We start from the raw sequence: 16,569 nt of genomic DNA, 5'->3' as shown, positions 1-16,569 counted from the left end.
ATAGCATTTTTTTCTTCTTATTAAAGTAATACACGTTCATTGGAGAACATATGGAAATTACAGACAAGTGTAAAGGAGAAAATAAAAATCTCCCTTAATCCCACCACTTGAGGCGATCCGATGTTAACATTTTGATGTATTCTCCCTTCATCTGTTTTTTTTTTTCTCTCAAAGCATAAAAAAGATATAATTTTTCAAAATTGGGACTATCGTGAAATTACTGTTTTATCATTTGGTTTCTTTCACTTAAAAATATATTGTAAGACTTTCCAATCGCCTTAAATATTCTTTGAGAACATGGTTTTTAGTGGTTACATGGTACTTTTTCATATGGATAGAACATATTCTATTTAACCCATCTATTGTTGAACATTGAGGTGGTTTTCCTTTTTTCTTTTGCTATTTTAAATAACACTACAATGAACAGCCTTTTACATAAATTTGTGTGTGTCTCTGATTAAGTAATCAGATTAGAATAAATTCGTAGAGCCAAAATTGCTGTTCAAACACAATGAGCATGCTAATGATTTTTATACGCATTATCAAGTCACCCTCCAGAAAGGTTGATGCAATTTGTACTTATACCTGTAATATATACTCTCCTTTAAAAAAAAAGAAAAAGAAAAAAAAAACCCTGCAAATTTGGTTAGTTTTCAATGAATTCTATACTGTTTTTAAAAATTACATTTCTCTGAATGGCAGCCTCTCCCTCATATTTTTAATCAACTCCTTCTTTTTCCATGGCATCCTCATCTTCTCCTTATTAATTTAAAAGCACTCTTTATGCATAAAGATAATAATCCTTTGCCATATTTGTGGCACATATGTTCTCTTGTTTGTCGGTGGATTTTTATTTTGTTTATGGCAATTTTTAAAGTGCAGAAGTTTTAAATATTGTTGTAACTCACATCCCTCCTTTTTTTTCCTTAATGATTTGGGTCTTTGATTTTTATGCCCAGGCAGACCTTTTCATCCTGAGATCAGATACATAGTTACCTGTACATTGCTTTTCTAGGTGTTTTCTGGCTGTGTGGTTTTAGTTTTATGTCGACTGCTCTAAACCTCCTGGATTTCATGCGGAGGTGGGGTTCCTAACTTGCTCATCTGGTGTTCCTGGGGGCCTGGTCACAGATGGTTGCCAGGGAGATGTGGGAGTTGACCCGTTTGCGGCCCCTGCCCGTCAGGAGAGCTCAGCCTGGCAGTCACTTTTCCACAGGACCCTAGGTTTATTCTAGCGACTGGAGGAAATGAACAGGGAGAAGGAAATAGCTGTTCCGCGATTACAAACTGAAAAAGGTAAAGCTCACGTGGCTTTGTTTCCCATCTGAGATGGGGGAGGTGGAGGCTGGGGAGCACCAGATGCATGGAGAGCTGGTAAGCAGCTTTGGTCTTTGCATATTAGAAAGAAATTAATGGATTGGATTCTAAGCCTGAAATTAACCATCAAGTTCTTTGCAAGATGAAGAGCTAGAGGCAGTCCTGCTGCCATTGCCTGTCAGTGAATGCCAGGTTTACATGAAGAAGTGCTGGTGGAAGAGGGGACCTGGGACTTCAGTGCCCCAAAGATGTGCATCTTCTCTTGAGTCCAGCTCCCCAAGGGGCCCAAGAGTCAGTCTGCACCAGGTTAGGTGGTGTGATCCTGAGCAGAGGGTGGATACCTGGCCACCATCTGGGAAGACACTGCCACAGACTGCCCCCTCTGTCCAGTCCCAGGAGACACTGCCTTCCATTGTCCCTAGTCCAACCCAGCCCCCAAGACTTTTTGCTGAGGCTGCTTGCTCAGTTTCTGAAGTCAGCTCTGCGTAGACTAACAAGGCAAGGGGTTTGGTCATTCATTCCACAGCTGTACTGAGTATCTACTCTCTGCAGAGCCCTCTGTGCAGCCTTGTAGACCTATTCCTCTTCACCAGGATAAAATATTTCCCTTCCATCTCCCCCTCTCCATTACCTCTCCTTGAAACCCTTTCAAAAATACCCTACAACCCTCTATCTTGAAAACCATGTCCTCTAGCCATTGCCCTGCCTCAGCTCAGCTGTCTTGTTGCACTAGTCACCCTGGGGTCGGAGAAGATTGTTGTCCCACCACCACCACCACCACCATCATCTACTGAGCGTTTCCCACGTGAACACTGACAGGCTTTGCATACGTTCTCTCGTAATCTTCACCAAGTAATTTTCATTCAACAAATATTTATGAAGTACCTACTATGGGACAGAGACTCCTCCAGTGGTTGGGATTTGCCAGTGAATTAACCAAAGATTCCAGACCTTTTGGAGCTTACGTTTGGCTGTGGGGTGGGAGTGGGAATAGACAAAACGAACACACAGAACAAATGTAGAAATGATTCGTAAGCTTTAGAAGGTGGTAGTGGAAAGAAGTGGAGAGGGCTATGGGGGCTCTGTAGTGCTAGGTCCCAGGGGATAGAAAGGCCTCCCCGAGGAGATGGCATTTAAAGCGGTGACCTGAAGGAGGTGAGGATGTGCACCGTGAGGATATGAGGCAAGAAAGCGCAGAGGCCCTCAGGCATGCCCGGTGTGGTCAAGGCACAGAAAGGAGGCCAGGGGGGCAAGGCAAAAAATGCTGGCAGTTGTGGTCAGAGAGGTGACAATGGGCCAGGTTGTGGGGTCCTGGAGGTCACTGTGAGCACTGTGGCTCTTACTCAGGCGAACTGAGGAGAAACTGGAGCATTCTGAGCAGAGGAGTGAACTGATCTGCCACGCAGACTCAAGGGCTCCCTCTGGCTGCTGTTCTGAGAAGACGTGGGGCTTCTGGGGCAGGCATGGTAGTCGGGAGACCAGTTAGGAGAAGGTTGCAATAATGCAGGCAGAGAGGGTCGTGGCCCTGATCAGGGTGCTAGCAGGGGAGGTCAGCTCCTGGCATACTTTGGAAGCAAAGCCAAGAAGGTTTCCTGGTGGACTGGGTGGGTGGTGGGAGAGAAAGAGCGGTCCCTAAGGACTCCAGGATGGTCAGCCGCCGCAGCTAGAAGTCTGGAGGTGCCCTCGCCGAGATGGGGAAGACGGCAGGTGGGGCAGGTCTTGGGGAGAGTGGAGGCCGGCACTTGGGGTTGGACACGTTGTGTTTGAGGGTTTGCTCAAATATCCCAGTGGCCATGTGAATGGGACATCATATCGATGACATTTGAAGTCATGACACTCGAGGCCACCAAGAGAGAAAGGCAGATAGAAGTGAGAAGAGACCAGCACAGTGGCTGGCATGTCCCACATGAAGGGGGTTGGGGAGGAGGGGCAGCCCACCAGCAGACTGAGACATTCAGAAGCAGAAAGGTGAAGGCCAATCCAGAGGGTGGGTCCTGCAGGCCAGGGCTGCAAATACCTCTGGGACATGACCAACTGGGTCAAATGTGGCTGATGGGCTGAGAAAGATTAGGATTGAGAACTGGCCATGCCATCTACCAGGAAGTGGATAGTAAAACCCATTTTAAGGTGAGGAAAAGGAATCTCAGAGAGAAGTCACCCAAGGTCAGTCAGGAGCACCAGAGCAAGGATGTGCACAGGGCCCCTGGGCTCTCGTTGTAACCCCTCAGGCTCTGCGCACTCTACACAAGAGAGTCAGCTCTGAAACCACCAATTCTCTTTCCCACTAGCCTGCCAGGACTCAGGAGTCGGCAGGTGGGGAAAACAGGATGAACAGAGGACAAACAGCACAACTTAAAAATCTGCTTTGCGCCAGTGGGATATAGGAGGGGCATTCTCAGTGCCAGCGGGTGTGCCCCCGCACCTCTCCTTTCCTTCCCGCTGGCTGTTCACCCACCTAATTAGGGACCTGGTCCCCCTGAGGGCATTCGGAATTACTGGCTTGGGTTAAGAAACTCAGGTCCAGGGGTGTTTGCATTTGAATAGAAGAGAATTTCCACAACCAGCTGGCAAAGGGAGAGAAGGCACAGGGAGTGCAGACGCGTGCACCCTCTACCCAAATCAGAGACCCTCCTTCTCTCCATTACCGGGTGGGTCTGCACCCTCTGCGCACCCCCGGCGATGCCTTCCTGGCCACGGAGCAGGCTCCCTTTCCTGGGGCAAGATGGTGATCACCTGGCTCCCCCTCGTGTCGGCTTTTGCAATTGCAGCCCCAGGAGATGGAGGAGGCTTCTCTGCCTTCCCAGGAGCAGGGCCTGGAGAGCCACGCCCAGGAGCCGCCTGGCCGGCATCCCTTCCGGCCGCTCTGGGCCCGGCCCGCCCCTCTGGGGCAGGTCTGTCACTCCAGGCCAAGGGCGCGGGCTCTCTGCATTCCTGACTCCGCATAGCTTCCCCTGGCTCTGCCTTAGCTTACCAGGGAGGACCCACTGATGGGGAGGGAACTGAGGGTCTGACTCACGCACACCCCTGAATGCCCCGTGCCCCAACCAGATCCTTCCCTTTGCTCACTCGTCTGCCGTCGCTGTGCCCTATTGTAAAGGGAGGTGAGGACCAGGAGGAGCTCTGTGATCCACTCCTTCCCTGTTGGGATTAGGGCCGGCTCCTTTCTTGGCCCTGGAAATGGCCACTAAGGTGGCCCTCGGGAAACTGCTCAGGCCACTCAGGGCACATCGCAGGCTGCCCTCTACCCTTCAGTGGCGATGCTGTGGTGTGCTTAGGGGGATGAACTTTGGAGCCCACACAGACCCAGGTTCAAATCCTGACTCTGTTGCTCCAGAGCTCTGGAATCTTTCTGTGCCTTGTTTCCTGACCCGTACAACAAAGGTAATCATACCCATTCTGCTAGGCTCACAGCGTACGTGGGACAATGTTGGTAGCACACTGGGCACAGTGCCTGGCAAGCGGTTGGTAAGAATGCCATGGAGTAAATGCTTGGGGACCACAGGATGAGGGACGTAGCATCCAGGATGCCCGGGCACCTGCTTCATCACCACACGTAACACATCTGTGCATTGGAGCAACGTCCACATGGTTGGGAGGGGACGCGAATGAGGTGCATGGGGCAAGTAGCTGAGCTGGACTCTGAGGCCCAGTGTCTGCCTTCTCCTGCTGACCTCGGGCCATGGGTTTGCCCCATGTGGGCAGAGACACCTACCTGGCCCACCTCTGAGGACCAATCACAGATAAGGACTGTCCTGACAGGGAAAATGCTTTGGAAGTTGTACCACTTGCAGTCTTGTCACCAAGGCACAGGCCCCAGCACCCCGCACACGGCTCCGCATCACAGCATGAATTCCACTGCCCGGGAGCTCTTGGTTTTCTTGCCCATCTCCCAGGCTCTCGAAGGTGTCTGCCTTCAGGGAGTTCACATTCTAGTTGGAGGGACAGCCGAGAAAATCAATGGTGAGAACCCAAAGTTGGCACCAGGGCCGGGGTGGGCAGATCATGGCCACTCCAAAGTGTCAGCAGAAATGTCCAGTTGAGGGAATTCCCAGAAGGGAAGCTGAGCCACAGGACAGCTGGTCACTGGCTTGGACAAAGATAGACAGCAGTACCAAACCCTTGTGCAGAGAAGAAGGTGCTGGAACTGGAGTCAGGAGGCCTGGGCGGTAGTCTAGGCTCTCCAAAAAGGGTACATACTGTGGGAATCCCAACTACACGACATTCTGGAAAAAGCAGTAAGAAGACCGGTGGTTGCCGGGGGCTGGGGGAGGGAGGACTAGGCCGAGCACAGGGGTTTAGGGCGTGAACTATTCTGTGGGACACTGTAATGGCGGATATACGTCGTTATACATTTGTCCACACCCACAGAGCGAACCCTAAGGCAAATGATGGACTTTGTGTGATGATGTCAACGAAGGTTCATTGATTGTAACAAATGCACCACTGTGGTCGGAGACCTGATAGTTGGGCAGACAGGGTGTGGGGCAAGGGGCATATGGGAAATCTCTGTACTTTCTACTCAGTTTTACTGTGAACCTAAAAGTGCTCTAAAAAGTAAAGTCCACTAAAAATAAATAGCCATATAATTTCCCTTGAGCTGCTGCTTCCTCATCTGCAGTACCAGCTCTGCTTGCCTTGCATGGCAGTGGGTGGGGCCAGATGGACGCTAAGATAGAACAACGTGCCGTCCCACATCAGGGGCACACTGCTAAGAGCAGAACACTCCAAGTCCAGATGGCATGACAGCTGCCCCTGGCCCTGCCCTGGGCAGCCACCCCAGCCCCGTCCTCAGGCCCTTGCCCACTGGCAGGGCAGTCAGGCGTCCGTGGGCGCCTCCTCCAAGCAGCTGCTCCAGCCAACAGACCTCCTCACCTCCTGCTCTCCATCCACACCCTCAAGTCTGAAGTTTTAACAAATAAGGGACATTATTTCTCATTTAAAAAATCCTCAAATCCTCTGCACTCCTCTTTAGGCCTCCCACCTCTCCCTCCTGTGAGAGGGGGCAACAAGTGACTACAGCAGCCAAAATTCTTGTGTTTGTCCCTCTAAACGGCTCTGACAAAGGCTGCGCAGCTATTTTAAAATCCAGGAAGCCTCTGCGCACCCTCCCAGGGGACCGCGTGAGCAGACCCCAGTCACGCAAAGCCCCACCCAGACACTTGCTGAATGACCTTTTTTTTTTAAACCAGGATGCAAACCCACTGAACTCTCCTTTCAGGTTCTAAATGACCCCTCGCTGGAGCAGCCCACACAGTTTTTTCAAAGAAACAACATTATTTGATCTGAAAACATCTGGAACCGTTTCCCCAGCACCTGACTGGAAGCTTTCAGCTGACATCAGACACTCAAGTACTGAGCAAACGCCCAGCTTTGTGGAGCACTACTGTGGCCTGGGAACAGGCGGCTTTCTTACAAAGCTCCTGGAGGGTCGGGCTTGGGTCTGACCAGAGGTCTGTAACCCTGGGGCCATGAGTGGAATGTCAGGAATGGTGGTGGGGATGGCAAGGACTGCAAGTGAAGGTCAAGGCTGAGGCACTTCCTCGGAAAGCCATCCAGGAGCAAAATATCAGTCACATAGGTGCTTCTGGGTTTATTCGTGTAACAGCGACAACAGTTACCATCTTACCATTAGAAGGCCCGATGTGGGCAGGGTTGGCATTTGTTTTGTGTCCCTGGCTCCTGTGACAGCGTCCATGGCAGGCTGGGGATGGGGTTCCACCAGGACTTGCTGCCGTGAACGGGTGAGTCCCGCACGCACCCGAGGGGCCGTGGCCTGCACTTCCGTTGTAAGCATCTTTGCGGCAAACAGTTTTGCCACTGATGTTTTCCCCAGATAACTAGTTGGCCATAAGGCAACTTTGCTGCCGTAAAAGATTACAAAAATCTGGCTGACAGTTTGGTTTGTTTGACAGTTTAGTTCCATTTCTCCGCTGATGTAGTCCTCCCATTTTTATCTCATAGAAATTTTAGCCATCATAATGGTCTATACAGGGGTGCAGTTTTGAAGCCACATTTCCCATAGAACCTTGGAACGTGTATCAACAGACATGGGACAACGAGTCAGGAGCAAACAATGATGAGGAGGGTTTTCACAACCTGATACAATTATGTATCCAAGTATTGGAAACTGATACCTCTCTTTATCTATGTTTTAATTGAAATACAGTTGACATAATATTATAATAGCTTCAAATGTACAACATAGCAATTTGACATTTATATACATTACAAAATGCTCACCAGGATAAGTGTAGGTACCATCTGTCTCCTTGCAAAGTTATTACAATATTATCTGACCATATTCTCTATGCTGTACCTTTCATCCCTGTGACTTACTTACTTTGTATCTGAAGGCCTGTGCCTCTTAATTCCCTATACCTATTTGCATATCCCCTACACCTCTCCCCTCTGGCAGCCACCAGTGTATTCTCTGTATTTAGGAGTCTGTTTCTGGATTTTTGTTTCTTCATTGGTTTGTGTTTTCAATTCCACATATAAGTTAGATCATATGCTATTTGTCTTTCTCTGTCTGACTTATTTCACTTAGCATAATACCCTCTAGGTCAATCTGTGTTGCACAAATGGCAAGATTTCATTCATTTTTTTGGCTGATGGTCCATTGTGTATATGTACCACATCTTCTTTATCTACTCATCTATCAATGGACACTTAGGTTGCTTCCATATCTGGGTTACTGTAAATAATGCTGTGATAAACATAGGGGTGCATCTTTTCAAATTAGTGTTTTTGTTTTCTTTGGGTAAATACCTAGAAGTGGAGTTCCTGGGTGATATGGTATTTCTACTGTTAACTTTTTGAGTACTGGGAAACTGGTAATTCTCTAAATGAATGAAAAAGTTTGGTGAAAAGAGAAAAAGCGTGATGCCAAACAAGGAGATGAATCAACAGGGAAAAAAAAAAAGTATAATACTATGAATGAAAGACTTTGAAGTGCTTAGGTACAACCCGCAAAATGAATTCAGTTATTTGCAGTATTGCCATGAATCAGCACAATGTGTTTTGAATGTATTCAAACATTTTGTATCTTGCAATAAAATCTTTTAAATTTTGTGACTTGTTTTTATGGTTCATTATGTCCTTTTAAATGAACGTCTTTCTTTTATTTTTCCTGAGTTGGCCTTTTACTGCAGAATTGGCCGTATGGCCAATTAGTTACGTGGCAAAAATGTTTATCGCAAAGATGCTTAAGACAAAGCTGCTTAGAACCCCATCTGTGTTCCAGTACTCAGGTGGATTCAAAAGGCAAAACCACGCGGTGAAAGATCGGTGGTTCCGAAGGCGGGAGGCGTGCGGTCCAGGCCTGGTTCTTGCACTTCCTGGCTTCTCCCCGCGTGACCTTGGGCAGTGTCCCTCATCCTCAGCGTGGGGATCATCTCCCCTCTGCCCAGCCCCCAGTGCTGCTAGGAGGGTCACGGGAGGTTCCCCTGCCACCTGGAAAGCTGGCTGCAAAGGTTGGAGGCTGTGATAAGCATCGCTCCCCTTTTCTTTGATCCTGTTGATGCCAGAGGTTCCCCACCCCTTTAACCAATGACCGGTCAGGCTGGGCTGGGCCACAGCCGGGGGGTTTGAGCAGACTTTGGCCGGGGATGAGGGATAAAGTGACCTGTGAGCAGGTTCTCCCCCATGCACACGTCCTCCACTGGGCGCTGGTGGTCACCTCACCTGCCTTCCGTGCCTGTCAGCCTGTCAGCCTTGTTCTGCCACAACCTCACACGGTCCCAGAGCCTCCAGAAAACCAGCACTTTTCTGCACCTTCCACCCTTCAGACTATGAGCCAGTCTTTTATAATGACGACTGATACCAGTTATTAAGCTCCTGTCACATGCTAGGCACGGGGTGACAGAAGGAGCTCATTAATTCTTCTGGAACCCATCCCTTGGCACGTCGGTAGGCCCCCACCCTGCCCTGGATCTACCTTTCACCACAGCCCACTGTCCTGGAACTCCTCCCTGTACCCACTGCCAACAGTGCCAGGGGACCCGCCAGACCCATCAGCTCTTCCCGGCCTGGCGGGCAGCCGCCTCTCCCGGAGCCTAAGCCCGGTGGCCACCTCTCTCCAAGCCTGTCTCTGACCCCCAGCTTCCGCCTCGGCACCCTCCCAGCCTCTCTGTCTGGCCTTCCCCACTCCGGCCCCCAAAGCCCTTCCAGCCTCCGTGCTGCCCCTCGCGGGTTGAGCAGCCACCTCCAGCCAGGGGACCTGGGTGCCTGCTGCCCGCTCCCCCTCCCCCCTCCTCTTCCTGCTCTCCCCCACTGCCAGGCCTCAGGCCTCTGTCCTTTCACCTTCTCTTTGTTTGACACCCGGCCATTCTGTGGTTCTTCCCTGATGGACGTGAACTTCTCCAGGGGGCCCATCATCTCCACTTTCTGCTGTTTGGGGCACTGCCCTTCTACGGGCTCCTTCCCTTCCCACCAGCATGTACACATTTCAGCTCTCTCATCTCTCTGCAAACTTCTGGTGTGAGTAGCCCACCGCCCCCTCCACAGTGGGTCACAGCGCCCAGGGACAGATGCATGTTTTCTTTGCCGTCTGCATTGGCCTCTGCAGCCTGGCTGCTGTTGGCCACTCTGTGTCCTCCTTCTAAGGGAGCCCCGCCACCTTGAAGATCCCACCCCAGACACCAGAAGCTGAAGACCCAAATCTGGGCCTCCAGCCTTTCCTTCGCTTCTCAGCACTGGACCCCGGACCAGCTGCCTCTGGGCGCACGCAGGGTCCTCAAACCCGTGTCTGCAGAAGTAGCTCCCACTGGCCACTGGCCCTGCACAGCTAGCCCTTCTCTTGTGTCCCCCACTTGGTGGAACTGGAATAGGGCAGGGACATGGGACAAGCATCATGATGAACTCATCCTGCCTGTGATGAAAAATGCTAAGACGTAAACAGTAGAGTAAGAACAGGAGGGACCCCATCTTCAGGCTAAGATTCCATTTTAAAAACCAGAGAGTTAAGAGGTAAGATTCCTAACATATTCTTTGGTAATCAGACAATAACCCACCCCATCTTAAGGCAGGTCAAGCAGTCCTAACTGATATGTTACCAGTGCTTGGGGGAAACCACTGTTTTGGAGAACTGGATCAATAAGTTCCTTGTGCTAAGCTTATCTTACAGAATACCTAGACGACTGACTGTGGATGGGGACATAATGTCTCCCCCTGGAGAGAGACGTCATGAAACCACAAGTCAGGCCTGTGCCCAACAACCCCCACCCCCACCCTTTGCACCATTCCTAAAAGCCTTAAAAGACAGAATCTTAAGCCCTTAAGTGCATCTCCTCTCCGAGGTTACTCACACTCCTCTTTCTTCGAGTGTGTACTTTTTGCCTTAAATAAAAAATTCTCGCTGCTCAACTTATTGTGTTTTGTCTCTGTGCTCTTCCAGTGGTAAGTGTCTTTGTTACTTCATTATTTCATTCTAATTTCTAGACTTCAGCACAGGCCTTCACTCTCTCTGTCCTTCTCCGGCTTCCTTGCTCTCTGCTGCCTGCGTGCCTGCTGACCTTTGCTTCTGCTCTTGCTTTAAGGAATTTCTTCCTACACTCGTTGGACCTGCTTGAGAATTCTTTCTCATTCAGAGTCAAGAACGCGCCCCTCTCCAGGCTGAGGTTTCACCTGGTGCACAGGGAGAGACCTCCCCAGATGCAGCTGCCCAGCAACAGAACCACCATCCTGCTGGGACACTGCCCGACCTAATGCCCATCATCCTGAAATTTATTAACAGCACTTCCCTTGTTTTGGAGAATAAATTATATGCTCAGCCTTACTCTGACCACCCACAGAAACAGAAAACCCAGGGTCAGGCAACTCTCAGCTCTCCTGCTCCCCACTCCTCCACTGTCACCGCGTCCTATGGGTTGGACCTCCTTCGTTCCTCTCACTTCCACTTTCATTCTCTCACCTATAACCAGGGAGGTGCTTTCCCTGCCATCAACCTCCCCTTTCTTCCATTATTCCACCTGTGCTGCCAGAGGGACCTTCCTGAATAGCCAGTCCAGTCATATTCGGCAGCCTCGCCCCAGTCTGGCTTGAGGTAAAATCCAGACTCCACACCAGGGTCCACAGAGTAGCTCCCAAGGTCCCCCTGCCATGTGGCCCTGGCCCTCTTGAGCCTCATCCCTCACTGGCCACGACAGCTCCTTCTCCATGTCCTGCTTATTTACTGTCTGCAGCCAGCTTCAGGTCACCTCCTCCAGGGGGCCTCCCCTGACTCCCACTCAATTTGGCTGCCCTCTTCAGTCCTATGGTACCTACAGTTCTGCTATGGTAGCATCTACACCCCACGACCCCACATTCGCCATCCTCCTGTCTGTCCCCACCTAGACTGACAGCTCCCTGATGGCACCTTCAATTTCTGAATTTGCAGAACTAGCACGGTGCCTGTGTGCTCAATAAACATTTGCCCCAAAACCAAATTCCAGGGAGCAAATGCTCTTGGTGCCCCCCGCATGTATGCACCCTCAGCCCGGGGTGGAGTCACCTGCCACTGGGCCCCATCTCCCTCAGTGAGAGAATCTGCCCATCTGCCCACCAGGCCCGCTCTACCCAGGTTACCCTGGGTGTCAGGAGCCGTGTCCTGTCCGTCTCAGCTAATCATTCTGTGATCGCAGAGGCCCCTGTTTTTCTGCTGTGAATGAAGAGAAGGTTGGGAGGTGGGCTTGTGAGTTCCGAGGTCTCTCAGTCAGGAGTCTGAGACTCCACCAAGGTGTACGGCTCAGACTTCCAGGCCTCTATAAAACATGTGTTTGAATTTGTGTCACTGCCTTGGCCAACGGACAAGAAGGTGGCCCTCAGAAAGTGACCACACAGACACTGCAGCCCAGGGTGGCACCGGGACGGCCTGCCCAGCCCCACACGAGGACACTCAGGGTCACCTGCTTTCCAGGGAGGAGAAAGAGGGCCAGAGCAGAGCCTGACTGGAGGGACAGCAGGACAGCAGGACAGCAGGCCGGGGCTTGGCTCCTCCCTCTAATGCAACGCGCATTCCCCACTGAAAGGCAATCTCTTCACTTCAAAAGGATTCCAGCTGGTTACATTCAAGGCGAAGAGTAAGCCGGTCAAGAAGCTTCTCAGGGGCCTTTCAGTTTTCACTGTCGTGAGCAGCGGTGCAGCTTGAGATGTTCGTCAAAGCACCGCGGGAGAAAGCTTTCTCCTCCCTCACCCCCTCTCTCAGCTCTCAGCAGCTGCTGGCACAGGGGCCATCCACAACTTCCCCATATCTGCCTGCTCCCCACTTCTCTGGCGTCCACCCACCTGCGTCATCCTTCTCTCCTGGTGCCCCCTCCCCACCCCTCAGCGCGCACGAATCCTGCGTGGTGGTGTCCAGTGCTGGCCCTCAATCTGCTGGCCCGGCAGCTTTCCTTCAGGGTAAAGGACACCCGGGACACTAAGCAGCTTAAAGGGCAAAGCACTGGACTCACACCCTCAGAGCTCACACTCCAGGGGCCGTCCTTACACGCCTGCCGTTCAGTCATTCACCCACCCCATCATCCAGTCAGCCAAAGTGGGTCTGTGATGTTGGCAGGGGCTGTGGGTGGCTCAGAGATACAACACATGGCCTTGTTCTCTGAGGGCTTGGAAGTTGGTTGAATTTATGGGAGATGAGGATGTGCAACCACAGTACAAGACACAAGGAAGTAAACCACTGGGTGTAGTGGGTAGGAGACATTTAAAAAGCTCAGAGAAAGAAGAGACCAGCCAGGGATAGGACTGCCTGGAGAGAGGTAGTCTGGAAGGCTTCTCGGAGGAAGCATTTTGGTGGGAGGAGGGTATCCCAGAGAGCAGGGTCCAATTATAGGGAAGCGGCTTGAACAAAGGTGTGCAGGCAAGTAGAGCTCTGGTGGGCACAGAAGCACTGCCCCATGCCCACTGGGCGCCTCCTTCCAGGGCCTCAGGGCTTGCTGGCAGGGGGCTCCCTGGCATGTCCACTGTCCACTAGCAGCCACAGCTTTGGTGGCACTGCTTTAGCCACCTTTGAAAGCAGGGCACTGTCCCCACAGAGCCAGTCACCAACCTCTTCCCTTTTCCATTAGGCCCCCGGACATGCCTTCAATCCTCTTGTCTGTCACTGAGGCCTCGCTCGGCCCCTACTGTGCACTTCTGAGGCACCCTGTCCCCAGATCGCATCCACTTCCTCCCCGGCTCTACCAGTCACTCTCTCTAGAGGTGTTTATTCCCTCTACCCCTGAAGGGGAGCTCCAGCCACCGGCCCATTTCTCACAGCCCCAGGGCTGTCTCACCTCCTCACCACAGCCTTCCTCAGCCGCCACTGTGCTTTGTCCCAGGAAAGCTTCTCTTCAGCAAGCCCTCCTCAATTGTGCCAGCGCCCAAGGCCCCCCCAAAGGGCTGTTGCCAGTGGTCAAGCCTTGGAGTTGGGGGGACCTGGGGATTTGAACCTGGGCTCTGTACCTGCTCTGATTATCTCCTTTATAGGAACTTGTTTTTCTTACCCAACACCTTCCCTCCTTCTGATAACTGGCACCTGAGCTCCTCTCTTGCTCTCAGCCCTTGTAGATTAAGTGGGGCTGCTCAGGGTCACTGTCTGGTTCAGGGGTGGGCATGTGATCCCAGCACAAAAAGTCCTGGGGCTTTTAATGTTTGGAAAGTGTCCATCTATTCCCACTGGGATTGATAAATGAGTGAACCATAAATCTGAAGTTTATGGAGTCATCTTTGCCACCACAAGGAGAGAGTCTGTTTACGTATAAAACCAACACAGAAAAAAGTAAAGAAAATGGACAGATAGGTAACTTCCCAGTGACGCTTGAGTGCCTGGATCCAGCCATACCTGAAGTTATCCCTGGAGTTTTCAGTTTGTGAACCCAAAATTCCTTTCCTCTTTCCTGGCATAAACCAGTTAGAGTTGGCTTTTGTCACTTGGCCACTAACAGTCTTGGCTAAAGAAATACTTGCAGAATTGATGAAAGCCTTAAGTGAAATGACACATGAATAGTACCCAGCAAAAAGTGGGTACCACTCAATGAACGGTGGCTTTTGCTAACTGTAACTGAACCTGCCTTCTCAAAGGTCAGTTGAATTTCCATAAACTGTAGTTGTATGTGGTGGAATACTATTTTTTCTTTCTTTCTTCCCACCACTTTGACCAAACCTTCCTTTGTGAAATCTCTGCCCTTCTTGGCTTCCTGAACCACAGCTGTGTCATTTGTAGGCCGCCAGGTTTCCTCCCCGACCCCTCCTCTGGGCTGAAACAGGATAGGAGATTTCAGGATCTGGAGAGGGTGATGTCTTCTCTGCATTACGTGCCTATGCCCCAGGACTATCAATATCAGTAAAACTGAATCAAATGCCCACTTCCCAAACTTCAAAGTTGTCTAGCTCCCAGGGACACCAGGTACTCAGAAAAGTCCACACTGCCATCTAGTGGACATCTGCTGCAATATCAGGCATAATGGAGCCCTTTGCTGAGACTCCCCTCTCGGGACAGTCACCGGGCTGTGAAGGCATTTGGTCCAACCTCCTCATTCTCTAAGTGACAAACCCAAGGACAACCGAACTAATGGTCCCAGGGGACAACAATATACTCTCCCCTAAAGGACTGCATTCCTGCCCTGCTATTCCGCCTTCCACCCCGTGTTCGGAGTCAGAATCGCAGGGGCCCACACATCCCACTTCTCCAGCCGGTCCACGGGTGTGCTCTGGGCCAAGGTCCCCAGGGCAGAGCGCTGCTGTGCGCATGTGTGTGAGGCCTGGGGGGGACGAGGGAGAAGAGACTCAGCGGTCCCCTTGCCACCTGCTTGCTTAGCCTCCCAGGGAAAAGGATGTTTATCACAGGTGCAAACACAATAGCCTGCAAACTGCATGTTTGCAGTCTCATAAATCGTTAAGACATACCACAATCTATGTTAGTGAAAATAGTTTGAGAAAGAAAGGGGACTCTATCCCTGTACATCTGAGTACCGCGTGCTACCCTGATCCTAGGACTGGTTACCTTGTGTCTGTGCTGACTGCTGTCAGGCCTGACCTGTGGCAGCCTCCAGGCTGGGCCGACAGGACAGGGCTCCCTGCCGCAGTGCACCAACGGGGCCAGCAGGATGGCCTTGGGGCACATGTGGTCTCATCTTGACCATGACCCTCTGTCTCTACCACTCGTGGCCTAAGTCTGGACATACCACAGGCCTTGTGTGCAGGTGGGCACTGGTACCTCGCACTAAACCACAGACACAGCAGAGAAAGTGAGGCTCGCCTTCCGTCCCCCACGCTTTAGGGACTTAGCCCAGCCCAGGAGTCAAGGAAAAACAAAATGGCACCCAGAACTCTGGCACGGCTCCCCCAGGATGCGGCCTGGCAGCCGGGAGCAGCAGGCCAGCCCACTGCCCACTTCCATGGCCCTTCCCCAGGCTTACCACGTTGGCAAACCAAGGGAAGCCTCCAGAACAAGATGGTACCAATCATTTCCCAGTAAAAGTGATAGTCATTTCCAATTCTCAATGCTTCAATCTTTTACTTCAGACAACCTCAGGCAAACTTGTGAGCATGTCTCCTATTGCAGTGATGAAAAGTCGGGAAGCGCTGACCTGTGCTGGTTCAGCCTGGGTGAGAAGCGCTGCCCATTGCAAACCAGCTCCTCCCAATCCGGAGGATCACTCGGAAAGCCCAGCCACCTGGGCCTCCAGAAAAGACTCGTACCACCCCGCTCTCCTCCTTTCCTTTGCCGGCTCCAGAGCACACACCAGCTGGTCTCCACGCGCACTGAGAAGCCAGGCTCCAGGGCTCAGAGGCAGGCAGAGGCCGGGGGACAGAGCAGCCCCTGAGCCCCACCAGTGCTCCCAGTCTGCAGCTCTCCCACCCTCCGCCATCTCCTCCAAAGCCGTGGGGCTGTTTCAAGGAAAGCAACAGCCATCTGGTAGCACCAGACCCAACCCAGATGGCTCTACACGTGGCTTCAAGTCACCCAGATGAGGAAGCTCAGAGAGAAACCAAGACCCACAGCTCCCCAGCTCTAGGCCCGGTCGGCTCACTCACCTCCAAGGCCCCGGAGAACTTGACGACGGGCTCATTCCAGTAGGTGATCTTCTGCCTGTAGTTGTTGCAGTCGGGCACAAACATGCAGCCAAGGTTCCCCAGCTCTGGGTAGGAAACTTTGAGACCCCTATGGAGAGAGGCAGCCGGTCGGCCCACGTCAGGGTTTCAGTGGAGCCCCGCTGGGAAAGTAAAGCCAAGCAGGACTGAATCCTAACCCGCCACTAACTAGCTCTGTGACCAGTGTCATCCAAAAGTTACTTG

The 16,569-nt window shown here is 51.7% G+C and overlaps 1 protein-coding gene and 1 long non-coding RNA gene across 7 annotated transcripts in view; one reads left to right on the top strand and one right to left on the bottom strand.

The window, feature by feature from the left end:
- LOC130679620 (uncharacterized) overlaps positions 1 to 16,569 on the top strand; it is a 152,588-nt gene that overhangs the window by 31,698 nt on the left and 104,321 nt on the right. The window lies entirely within an intron of this gene.
- The window catches only part of PEBP4 (phosphatidylethanolamine binding protein 4), a 222,349-nt gene that overhangs the window by 168,204 nt on the left and 37,576 nt on the right, over positions 1 to 16,569 (bottom strand). For all 6 annotated transcript variants that reach the window (XM_036888866.2, XM_036888864.2, XM_036888869.2 and 3 more), the window contains exon 3: positions 16,309 to 16,435. In XM_036888866.2, the coding sequence (XP_036744761.1) occupies positions 16,309 to 16,435 (127 nt within the window). The remainder of the gene's footprint in view (positions 1 to 16,308; positions 16,436 to 16,569) is intronic.

Source organism: Manis pentadactyla, chromosome 1, assembly GCF_030020395.1.
Source record: "Manis pentadactyla isolate mManPen7 chromosome 1, mManPen7.hap1, whole genome shotgun sequence".
Lineage (NCBI taxonomy): Eukaryota > Metazoa > Chordata > Mammalia > Pholidota > Manidae > Manis > Manis pentadactyla.
Note: the sequence above shows the minus strand (reverse complement) of the source record. Positions and strands in the feature narration are given on the sequence as shown.